This window comes from Pantherophis guttatus, chromosome 2 (genome assembly GCF_059756535.1).
Source record: "Pantherophis guttatus breed Tessera chromosome 2, ASM5975653v1, whole genome shotgun sequence".
Lineage (NCBI taxonomy): Eukaryota > Metazoa > Chordata > Lepidosauria > Squamata > Colubridae > Pantherophis > Pantherophis guttatus.
Genome location: NC_142064.1, coordinates 290464807 through 290476932, shown reverse-complemented (window position 1 = coordinate 290476932; position 12126 = coordinate 290464807). Strand labels below are relative to the sequence as shown.

At 49.2% G+C, this 12126-nt stretch overlaps 4 protein-coding genes across 5 annotated transcripts in view; 2 read left to right on the top strand and 2 right to left on the bottom strand.

Moving 5' to 3' along the window:
- LOC117660204 (H-2 class II histocompatibility antigen, E-S beta chain-like) overlaps window positions 1-12126 on the bottom strand; it is a 325613-nt gene that overhangs the window by 4008 nt on the left and 309479 nt on the right. The gene's annotated exons all lie outside the window — the stretch shown is intronic.
- Window positions 1-12126, top strand: part of LOC117657437 (uncharacterized) — a 56943-nt gene that overhangs the window by 25813 nt on the left and 19004 nt on the right. The window lies entirely within an intron of this gene.
- On the bottom strand, window positions 3254-9778 carry LOC132708965 (SLA class II histocompatibility antigen, DQ haplotype C beta chain-like). The gene is made up of 4 exons (XM_087884932.1): window positions 9654-9778; window positions 5448-5747; window positions 5160-5224; window positions 3254-3566 (listed from the first exon to the last, which is right to left on the bottom strand). The coding sequence occupies exons 2-3, from the start codon at window positions 5692-5694 to the stop codon at window positions 5208-5210; spliced, it is 264 nt and encodes an 87-aa protein (XP_087741058.1). The 5' UTR covers window positions 5695-5747; window positions 9654-9778; the 3' UTR covers window positions 3254-3566; window positions 5160-5207.
- On the top strand, window positions 9765-12027 carry LOC148116121 (zinc finger protein with KRAB and SCAN domains 3-like). Its single transcript, XM_087888279.1, has 3 exons — window positions 9765-9915; window positions 10944-11548; window positions 11782-12027. Exons 2-3 carry the CDS (start codon window positions 11135-11137, stop codon window positions 12025-12027), a joined length of 660 nt encoding a protein of 219 aa, XP_087744405.1. The 5' UTR covers window positions 9765-9915; window positions 10944-11134.

Genomic DNA, 12126 nt, shown 5'->3' with positions numbered 1-12126 from the left:
AGGCACTAAGGTCTTGGATTCTCCTTATCTCTGGGGGCAACTGATTCCAGAGGGTAGGTGCCCCCATAGAGAAGGCCCTCCCCCTGGGGGTCACCAGCCTGCATTGATTGGCTGATGGCACCCTGAGGAGGCCCTCTCTGTGGGAGCGCACGGGACGATGGGAGGTCGTCGGTAGCAGCAGGCGGTCTCGAAGATAGCTAGGCCCAATGCCATGGAGCGCTTTAAAGGTGATAACCAGCACCTTGAAGCGCACCCGGAAGACCACTGGGAGCCAGTGCAGCTCGCGCAGGAGCGGTGTTACATGGGAGCGCCATGTTGCTCCCATCACTACCCGCGCTGCTGCATTCTGGACCAGTTGGAGCCTCCGGGTGCTCTTCAAGGGGAGCCCCATGTAGAGAGCATTGCAGTAGTCAAGGCGAGAGGTGACGAGGGCATGAGTGACTGTGCACAGGGAATCCCGATCAAGAAAGGGCCGCAACTGGCGAATCAGGTGAATCTGACAAAAGATCCCTCTGGTTACAGCTGTCAGATGTTCCTCCAAGGACAGCTGCCTATCCAGGAGGACTCCCAGATTGCGAACCCTCTCTGTGAGGGCCAAAGACTCGCCCCCAATAGTCAGTGATGGAGTCAACTGACTATATCGGGATGCCGGGAGCCACAGCCACTCAGTCTTTGAAGGGTTGAGCTTGAGCCTGTTCCTCCCCATCCAGATCCGCACAGCCTCCAGGCACTGGGACATCACTTCAAGGGCATCATTGGGGTGGCCTGGGGTGGAGATGTACAGCTGGGTGTCATCAGCGTACTGGTGGTATCTCACCCCGAAGCCACGGACAATCTCGCCCAGCGGCTTTACATAAATGTTGAACAGAAGGGGCGAGAGGACCGATCCCTGCGGCACTCCACAGATGAGAGGCCTCGAGGTCAACCTCTGCCCCCCTGCCAACACAAACTACGACCGGTCGGAGAGAAAGGAGGAGAACCACCGCAACACGGTGCCTCCCACCCCCAACTCTTCCAGCCGGTGCAGCATGATACCATGGTCGATGGTATCAAAAGCCGCTGAGAGATCTAACAGGACCAGAACAGAGGAGCAACCCCTGTCCCGAGTCCTCCAGAGATCGTCAACCAACGCGACCAATGCCGTTTCCGTGCTGTGCCCAGACCTGAAACCCGACTGGAACAGATCTAGATAAGATGTTTCCTCCAGGAATTGTGGGAACTGTCGCGCGACCACACTCTCAACAACCTTTGCCATGAAGCCACAATGCAACTCCATCCAGAATGAAGTTGGTTAAAGTCCCCCATCTTGGGGCTCCGGGCACCCAGAGCCCCTTGGTCTGGCCAGGGTTCAGCCAAAGCATCTAATCCCCCATTCAGCCCCTCCCCCCCACAGCCTCCAGGGCCCTCGAGGGGGCAACCTCAGCATCTCCTGGGTCCCCAGAGGTGGAAATGTAAACTTATAACATCAGCAGACAGAGGAGATCTCCAGCCCTGGTGACATGTTGAATATGCAAGTAGGAGTGAGTCTTGCATCAGCCTTCACTCATTGGTTCATTTTCCCCAGTGGGAAAATGAAAAAACATCATTGGCTGACAGGCTGGACAGCTCCAGGTAAAAGGAGCTGCAGCTTTGGGCAGTCCTCAGTTCATAGTTATTTTACTGTTGTTCTCTGTTGCCTGCAATAAACGGTTGTTTTACTTCACTATGATCGTCCTGCCTCTCTTTTTGTGTCCGGACTTAACATGACAGAGAGATACTGAGCCAAATGCGTCTGTGCAGCCTTGAAGGTGATCAACCAAGCTTGCCAAGAAAAAGGAAGGAAGGAAGGAAGGAAGGAAGGAAGGAAGGAAGGAAGGAAAGGGGAAGGGAGAGGAGAGGAGAGGAGAGGAGAGAAGATCTTTGTCCCAATTTTCTTTGGTGTTTCAATCACTTTTCAAAAAGTTTTATTTGGAGAGAGAAACCTTCCACTTTTTCTTTTCTCCCTTTAGGATCCACAAGATACAGAAATAAACAAAAAAATCAGCAGAAGATTTCAGGGGGGAAAAGTCCAAAATGTGATGTGGCTACAAAACCCCCCAATCTTAGGCATCATCAACAGAAAGTGACATTTTTAAGGAAAGGGCAAAGGAACCCAATGGGGGGCAGCCCTTTGCTCCCCACAACTGCCAGATTTTCCTGAGGGAAGAGCTTCTTCCCCCAATTGAAGACGACAGACCTGAATCCCCCTTTTGGAGCAGGAAGTTCACGAGGTTTCAGGATATCTCACAATTTCTCTTGTGGGTCCTCCCTTGAGGGGGGCTTTGGGGGGATTCAGAGGGTCTCCTCTGAATCCCCAGACCAGGCTCTGCCTGCAGCCAGCCGGCCTCCTTCCCAGCCACAGGAACCAGCCACTCTGGGGGGGGGGTGAGGAGGGGTCCTTCCAACTCCCTGATGCAGCTTCTGTCTCAGATGGGGCTGGCAGGGAGAGTGGAAGGGATCCAGAAGTGATCTTGGGGAAAGGGAAGGTGGGGGCAGTTGGAGGCTGAGGAGATCAGGCAGATCCCAGGATCACAACAGAACCTTGGAGAGGATCCCTCTTGATCTCCTCCTTCAGCAAATGCTCCAATTGGCACAAGAAGTTGTGGGAGCTCCATCACTGGAAGCTTTCAAGAAGAGATTGGACTGCCATTTGTCAGAAATAGCGTAGGGTCTCCTGCTTGGGCAGGGGGTTGGACTAGATGACCTACACGGTCCCTTCCAACTCTGTTAATCTGTAATCTCTCTAAACTCTTGGATGGATTTAAGGAGGAGGGGTCTGGATGAGCCCCCCCCCAACAGAGTTGACAATAGATCCATTCCAAGTCTCGAGTCCTTTGCTAACCTTTTTTTCCCTGTTTTCTTATTAACAGTAAATTATATGAAATATAAATAATAAATAAGATTTTCTTATAAACAGTAAATTCTATAATGCTTAAGAACAACCAATTTTTAAATGGTTCTTTGTAATTCCAACCTGGGATCTGGTCAGGTTTCCACACAGACAAATAGCAACATTTCAGGTGTGAGCTGGTTTTTATTTTCCAGGAAAATAAAATCCCATTTTCATCTTGGGACATTAAAGGCCTTTGTGGAATTACTAAAAGAAGGCAGAGGCTTTACAAACTGAAAATGGCCTCTCTTTTTTTTAAACAAGAAGTGCAAATTTTGGATGAGAAAGACTTTTAGCAAGAAAATGGGAGAATCAGATTCTAAAGAAGTGGAAATTCAAAAGCTGCAATTTGGTATTTTTCCATGTTTATTTTGATAGCCCATCCCAAACCTCATTATTTACAAGACTGCAGTGTGGAGATTTGGGGTTCCAATTTGGCCAGATGGGAGTTGCTGGAGTTCTTAACTGGATCAGAAAAAGATTTTTTTCCCTTTTAAATACATACCAAGGGACACAACTTTCTCCCTCTGCCCATCCAGGAATCCAATTTAATAGACAAATAGAGACCTCTTGATTTAAAACAGCAGGAGTAGAAAGTGCATTTTAGATGCCCCGCATCATGTCATTCAAGATTTCTTTTTGATATCAAGCTTGATGCCTAATGTAGTAAAATAGGAGACAGATATCAATCAGTTTCTTGTAAAAATCAAATCCAGAAAGCACACACAGGCAGACTGATTCAGCAGGATTCATTAACTTCTTTATATACATATATATAATTCTGGGGAGAGTTGAGGGAAGGTTGGGAGCCTCTCTTGGTGGCCAGAGAAAAGCTTTGGCCTCTCGGGGGAAGGAGACGCCTGGATCTCTCCGGAGAGAAAAGTCAGCTCAGAAGTCAAAGAAAAACAGAGAAAATTCCCCCAAAGAGACTCAAGAAACATCCTGTGATTTCACATCTCCTAAACTGGAGCCTGACCAACAATTGGCTTTAAATACACAGAATTTAATAAATATTCCTGTTCTTTTAATAAAGAACAGGAACCCCTGGAGAATTATTGGCCTCTTGTCTGAAGTATTTTCATGGAAGTAAAAATAATACTTTTGATGAAGAAGAAATTATATGAATCACAATGAAATTCAGGATCACCGCTTTGGATTTATAATAAAAATGCATTGTATTTATTTATTATTAATTAATTAATTTATTGGTTCGATTTATATGCCGCCCTTCTCCGGAGACTCCGGGCGGCTTACAATGCATTAAGCAATAGCCTTCATACTTTTGTATATACCTGCTTAGTAGGGCTTTTGGCCCCCCTTAAGCGGTGTTCTTTTTTATACAAAATCAGCTTATTGCCCCCACAATCCGGGTCCTTTATTTATGTGGATAAAGCTTGTGAGTAGCTAAAGCAACAAACCATCCAGAGATTTTGGTCCTGTCCCTGAACCAGGTAGGGAGAAAGGAAGGAGGGGAGGGAGGAAAAGAGGAGGGGAGAATGGGCTTTGGGGTGTTTGGGCAGCTGATGAAGCTCCTTTCCCTGAAAGGAAAATCCCCCCAGAGATCCCCAAAAGGAGGGAGGAGGGAGGGAGGCCCTGAGAGACCCACAAAAAAGAAGAGACACACTCACAATGCTAACACAATTGGCACTTGGGGCACTTTCGGAGGTTATGAAAAATCACTAGATAAATTAATCAAAGTGGTGAAATTTCTATATTAAATATTATTGGAATGAGAATTGTTTCAGGTATTATGCCAGATGACAAGAAAGTTGTGTTGGTTGTAGGAAAAAATACACTTTAAACGTAGTCCAGAAACAAATTAAATAGCTGGACATTATTATCTCCAAGAAAATAACCATTTTGGTAGTAAAAACATTTCCAAATGCATCTTATGTGGTAGGTTAAAATCTTCCCACGTTGGCAGGGAAGAATTTCGGAGTGAAAGTTAATTCTGCCTCCAGACTGAATCTACAGAGGACAAAATCTCTGTTGGTTCCCCTAAAATATTTAATAATTTCCAGAAGGAGCAAATGCTCCAAGTGGCTTTTCTCTCTTAGGATCTGGAGGTTTTCCTCTTATGGAAGAAACATTTTCGGGGAGGGGGGTGGATCAAAGGGATCCCAGATTCCAGACAGGAGGAGAGTTTGGACCCTGGGAATGTTACATGCAAATGCCTAACACTGTGCACCCATGGCAGGGCAAGGGTTAACACTGGCCATCCCACCTAGCTCTTCCCTTGACCCCTCCTCACCTTGACTCCGCCTCCCAGGTATATAAGATATTGTCCAGGAGTCCAGCTTCATTCCAGATGCTCTCCTGTAAGAGATAAGTAAGATGTAAATAAATGCCTTTTGAATTAAACTTATCCTGTGTTGGAGTTATTGGGCTAGATCCTCGGAAACACGCAACAGGGAAGAAGATTTTGTAAATCTGAGAGGGTAGAATAAATGCGTAAAACCTTCATCCGGGAGGATCCTAATGAGTGAAAGGGGGATCCTGGCCTCTCCCTCCCAGGGAAGACCCCCCCTTTAGGACTCACCTCTCCGGCCAATCAGGTGCTCCTCTGCCTTGGCTGCCTCATAGTTCAACAAGCGGTAGTTGTACCGGCAGAAGCCATCCACTTCGGCCTTCTTGTACTGCAGGCACTGCTTGTCTCTGTTCCACTTGTCCATATAGGGCTGCCCCAACGGAGTGACGGCTACGAACTCCCCACAGTCGCTGTCGAAGTAATAGATCTCCTGCCAGTCGTAGATGCCCCTCTCCAGGTATCTTGTAAATTTATGCATTTTAATATGGCTGTACACCGCCGACTCCTTCGGGAGAAGGGTGGTATAGAAGTCTAATTATAAATAAATAAATAAATAAACTCTGTCAGCCCTAGAGAGGAAGGCAGACTTACTGAGGGGGGGGGTCTGGAGGGGGGAGGGAAGAAAGGGGGAGGGAAGAAAGGGGGAGGGGAGGGACCTCCTCCATCCTCCCCGGGTGGAAAAAGGCAGGCAGAAGCTCCTCTGGTCCAGCAATCCCATTAACTCTCTGCAGGGAACGTTGGATCTAAATGGACAGGAATTAGGGGGGGAGGGCTGGAAGGAAAGTAACATCCATACCCCCCCCACTCAGCCAGGACTTGGGGGTCACACACTCCCCCCAATCCGAAGGGAAGCCAGGGAAACTCTCAACTGACAGTCCATGCCGGAAGAGGCAGAGAGGATCTGCATGGATCCCTCCTAATCCAGCCGGAATGCTCTCCCCAGCCCCCTTCACGGGGGAATTTCCGCACGGATCTCTTGGCTTTACAAGAGAAAACAGCATTTCCCTTCCTTGAAACACGCATCTCTCTTGCTCAGAACGTCTGGACGAAGCGGCTCCATCATTCCTGCTGTTTGTTCTTTCCCAGGGAACTCAACGTTTTGCAGTGTGAGATAAAACGGATTTTACCGGGAGAGGAATCAGTCCTGGGACTCCCAAGTCCTAAGAATCAACCTCTGAGATTAGCTCTGTTCTTCTGAAGGGGAGTTGGAGGAAATATTTTCCCAAAAGAAGAAAATCCATATCCACGGATATGTGTAAGAAGATCTGAGCGGATTTTCCTCCTTGTAAAAGGTTTCAAGATTATTTAGGAAGGATGGACAGTATATCAAACCAAACAATGAATTTATAATTTATAGAACAACCTGGAGTTTTAATAGAAATCCTGGGGACTTCGGTGATCCTATATCCTCCACTATAGGATTACAGCCTTTTAACCATCACAGTCTGGAAATCTCCTCCCCCCAAACTATCCCAAAAGGAGACCTTCTGTTTCTTCTACTCCTCGTTCACTACATCCATAGATAATATTTTTTCTAGTCTTTGGGAGATTCCAGTTCCGCTGAGTTACGCAAAGGCGGCTTAGACAGATCCTGAATTCCAGATTCTGTTTAAAGAGCTTTGTGGGTCCAGAGGTGGCCTGGGTCCTTTCCAGGGATGGGGGGCTGGAGGGGTCAAACTCCCCCCCCGGCCCAGCACCAGCCTCAGCAGCCCAGAGCCAGGTCCCCCCCAGCAGCTGAAGGAGGCGGCAGAGTCCGAATCTGCCCCAGAGTTGTGTATCTGACACAACCACTCACACAAAGTCAGATCCAGGCAGCCTCTGTGGGGCCTCCATCCCTCACCTGACCCAGGCAGAACCTCTGGGCCCCTTTCATGCTTTCAACACCCCAAATATTGTGCTCTTCTCCGAGTTCTCTCTGACACACACACACACACACACAGAGAGAGAGAGAGTTTCTTTCTCCAGCCCCCAACAGCTGCAGAGGCATTTGGGCTTCGCTTCCCCAGCCTGAAGTGTTGGGCTCCTCTGAAGCGGAACTGAGGAACTGGCCAGGATCCAGCAGGCAACAAGCCACAATTCTTCATCAGGGCAGCTCAGGGACTCTCCTCCTCTGCCCCATGGCTGAGGAGCAGCCCCTTGTTCCTCTGCCCCACCAGAAGTGGCTGAAGGGGCCCTTCCTGACTCCTGAGGAGACCCTGGAGAGCCCAGGAAACAAACAGATGGAGGGTTGGAGAAATGTTACTCAAAGGACGCACATTCTCCCCCTTGGGACCCTTTGTGGGGAGACCCTCCCTGCTCTCTGGAAGAGGCTCTGATGGACCACGTCGGACCACCCCAATGATGCCCTTGAAGTGATGTCCGGGTGCCTGGAGGCCGTGTGGATCTGGATGGGAAGAAACAGGCTCAGGCTCAACCCATCCAAGACCGAGTGGCTGTGGTTTCCAATGTCCCGATATAGTCAGCTGGTGCCATCGCTGACTATTGGGGCGAATCATTGGCCCCCATGGAGAGGGCTCGCAACTTGGGCATCCTCCTGGATTCACGGCTGTCTTTAGAAGAGCATTTGACGGCCATGACCGGGTGGATTTTTCATCAGGTCCGCCTGATTTGCCAGTTGCGTCCCTTTCTAGATCGGGACTCCTTACGCACAGTCACTCATGCCCTCATCACCTCCCGCCTGGACTATTACAATGCTCTCTACATGGGGCTCCCCTTGAGGAGCGCTTGGAGGCTCCAACTGGCGCAGAGTGCAGCCGCGCGGATGGTTATGGGAGTAACATGGCGTTCCCATATAACACCTCTCCTGCACGAGCTGCACTGGCTCCCGGTGATCTTCCGGGTGCGCTTCAAGGCTTTGGTTATCACCTTTAGAGCGCTCCATGGCTTAGGACCTGGTTATTTATGGGACCGCCTGCTACCACCAAGAGCCTCCCACCGGCTGGTACGCTCTCATAGAGAGGGGCTCCTCCAGGTGCCGTCGGCCAAACAATGTTGACTGGCAGCCCCCAGGAGGAGAGCCTTCTCTGTGGGGGCACCTACTATCTGGAATGAGCTCCCACCGGAGATACGGAGGATCCTGGATCTGCGCACCTTCCGTCGTGCTCTCAAGACTTTTTTATTCCATCAAGCCTGCCTGGCCTAAATCTTTCCCCTTTAAAATGTAAATTTTAATTTGTTTTTAAAATTATTGGGTGTTTTAAATTTGTCTCGGCCAAATTGTTTAATTTGGTTTTATTCTGTTTTTAAATTTTGTATTTATGTGTTTTATTCTGTGGCTGTTCACCGCCCTGAGTCGTTCGGGAGTAGGGCGGTATATAAATCCAATAAATGAAATGAAATGGGAGGAAAGATGGAAGGGAAGAGTGGAAAAGGGGGACCAGCATAGTGGGGGAGGGGCTCAGTTGCAGTGCGGCGGGGGGGATACTGTCCAGAGGACCTGGAGGAGGGGGATGTGAAGGGGTCTCCCCAGAGAAAGTCTATCCATGGGGTGGTTAAGCATTGACACCAACTTGACAGCATAAAATCATCATCAAACAACCTGATTATAGGAGTTATCTAGCCCTTTTTCTATCAGTTAAAGCACATTAGTCCTTGACTTATAACAGTTCATTTAGTGACCGTTTAACATTGGGTTGGGTAGCTTCTAATATACTCCCATGGCTCCATCCTTCTTTTTCCCTTTTTATATCAACCCAAATGCATGGAAGGAGGTTTTCGTCTTTCTTCTGTTGCATTTCTAGAGTGGTTCGGTTATTTCTTATATATAATACAACACCACCTCCTCCTTTATTATTTATTTATTATTTATTTATTATCCTGTTTATACCGCCCCCTCTCCTGAAGGACTCGGGGCGGTGAACAGCCAAAATTTAAAAAACATACAATATAAACATTAAAATACGTTTAAAACAGAATTAAATCCAAAATGGCTCCCCAATTTAAAACGCCTTACCCATGACCCTATAAATAAGACGAATTTAAAATTTAAAATTTCCACATTTAAGGTCTGTTTCTTATTTGTTTGCTTTGTATTTTATCTCATTTTACTTTATAGTTTTATTTTGTTTTTTATATTTTATTTTAATATTTTATATTTATTTAATATATAAAATATGAAGAAAAACTGAAATTAGGGGAAGGAGAAAGGGAGGGAAAAAGAAAGTCTGAGGTAGAAGGGAAAAAAGAGGAAAAAAAGGCTTTGACTTCTGGCTCTTAGTTGCTCCTGGGAAATTGGTTGTCTACAAATTGCTGGTTCAGTTCCCCTGAGCAATAAACTTTAGATGTGAAGCTCTCCAGTCCAAAAGCTGGAGGAGGAAAGGGGACGATGGTGCCAAACTCCCCGTTGTCCTTGAGAGCCTGGGGCTCCTGCTCCGATTGGCTGCTCTGGGTGGAAAGGGGGCGTTCCCCCCTTTTCCTTCTAGCCTGTGGGAGATTTACCTCAGGAGGTTCCAGATTGTTCTTCTGCCATTGGGACCTTTGGGGTTGAGCCTCCTCCAGGTTCTCCCACGCGGCCTTGCAAGGGGAGGCATTGCCCACAGGAGCCCAACTCTTCTCCGTCTTTGGGACCATCCCCCCCATCACACACCGGCCGAGTCTTCCTGCGGTGGCCCCAAAACCCCAGATGAAGGAGGGGAGGGGAAAAAGAGAGGAGGCGCCATTTCCCCCCCTTTGCTTCCCAATGAAGGAGCCTCATTATGAGGTAAAATTTCTGGCCTCTCCAGAGATTTCCAGCTTTTCCTCCATTGCGGAGCCTTTTTCTCTCCCTCCTTCCTCCTCGGTCTCTTTCCAACCATTTTCCCTCATGGAGGCCTCCCTGCCCGTCTCCCACCTTCCTCCCCTTCAGGTCGGAATCTGCGGGGTCCCCCAGAGAGCCGCCCGGTCCTCATTTTCTGATAGCCCGCCCGTTCCTGACAGGATTTGGCCCCTTTTGAGGTCTCCGATCTCCACGGAGCCTTCAGGGAGGCGAGTTCGAATCCTCCGGAGAGGTTTTTCTCCATCTCCACAGACGGTTCCTGGACAGGAAAGAAGAGGAAGATGGAGAAAGAACCGCCTCTGGAGACGCCGAGGCCTCTGTCTGACAGGGAGCCATTGAGAGCAGCCTTTCCTCCTACTCCCAAGCCCATCATCCCCACCTTCTCCCTTCCCCTCAGACGCTCTCCTCTTTCCCGCCCTTTCTACCATCCTGGCACTTCACGCCAAATTCACCAGGTGGCGCTCTCCGCCAAGAGAAGGGAACTCCAGGTGTTTCCCCATTGGCCCACTGGAGCCTTGCCTCTCTAGGACACAGCACTCGTTCTCCTTAACCCTTAGTGCTCCATAGGAGGCGGAGAAGCTGCGGGAGAGTGGCGGGGGGACATCCAGACGTGCCCCGGGTGAGGGGGTGGGGCTTTTCCCGAGTCCCATGCTCCCCAGCCGCCCTCTCCCTGCAGGGGGAAGTGGGAAGGCGGCGGGGCTCCGGGGAAGAGCCGAGCGGGGGGAGGGGAGGCCCAGCAGGAGAGGAGAGAAGCCGGGCGAGGAGGAGGCAGGATTTGCACCGGGTCCCATCCTGTCTCCGGAGGGGGAGAGAAGGGGGGCGGCCTCTCCAGCTGCCTCCTTCCCGGCCCTGGAAGGGGACCTGGGCCTTGGCTGGGATCAGCCGCTTGGGGGTCCGGGCAGGTTGGGGGAAGGTCGCTCAGTGGCTGAATTCCACTTTCTAATTCTTGGCATTTCTTTTTCTTCCCATCTCAGATACAGAAACTGGAAGCCATTTGTGCTCTTTGCAAGGCAAACTTTTCTCTTGGGGGAAGAAGAAAAAGAGCGGAATTCCTTGCAGGGATCAGTCCTGCAGCACCAGAAATGGTCCCGTGAAGGAAAAGGCATCTGGAGACCCACCAGAGTCCTTGGAGCCATTTGGAGTTGCTCTGCAGGACAGAGAAAGGATGGAGACACAACCTTTTGGAAAGGAGGAAAGCGGAAAAGGCCCTTCAGGTGATCAGCCTGGGAAGGGGGGGAAGCTCTGGACAAGAACCAGGCAGAAGATCCTTGAGGAGGAAACCATCCTCCCTTCACAAGTTCCGCCCTGGAACTCCATCCAATACCTGGAGGCTGAGGGTCCCCGAGGACTTTGCAGCCGACTCCATGGCTTTTGCCGGCGATGGCTGAGACCAGAGAAGAACACCAAAGCCCAGATGCTGGACCTGGTGGTTCTGGAGCAGCTCCTGGCTCTCCTGCCCCCAGAGATGGAGGGCTGGGTGCGGGACTGTGAAGCAGAGACCAGCTCCCAGGCGGTGGCCCTGGCAGAAGGCCTCCTCCTGAGCCAGGTGGAGGAGCAGAAGGAGCAGGTCCAGTTGCAGGTGAGAGACTTTAGGGAGCTCAGAAGGGAATAGAGAAAGTGGTTGAATATTTCATCCCAAACTTCTCTGGCATTCATCATATGTGGCAATTCACCAATTCTTGTAGGATGTTGTTCTGTTGTTTTCTCATTCAACCTCAGGGGCTTTGAGATTGTGTTCCAAATATAAGAATCCACTTTGTGTCGTGTGAGGTACATTAATTCTGCTTCTTTTTTCCTTCCTCCTACTGGAAGTGCTGCACTGTGGAGATCAGAGATCCTGAGGAAAAGAAGAACCCATCAAATCTCCCTCAGGAGCAATTTTTCAGGAGGATCCCTTGGGAAGATCAAAGTCAGGACACCTCAGGAAGTAATGGAAGATCCTCCGATTTCCCATCTGTCTTACCTTCACTCTCTCTTCTTTTCTATAGAATAGCTCCCCCTATTTTGTTAATTATCCATGTTGAAATTATTTATTCCTTACAGAGAAACAAAGAATGAAGCTTCCTGGTTTTTATGACGGAGATCAAACAGCGGTTGAACCTCCAAATCAAGTAAGAAAGGGAAAAGTTATTACATTTCTATTTTTCCTTCTGGAAG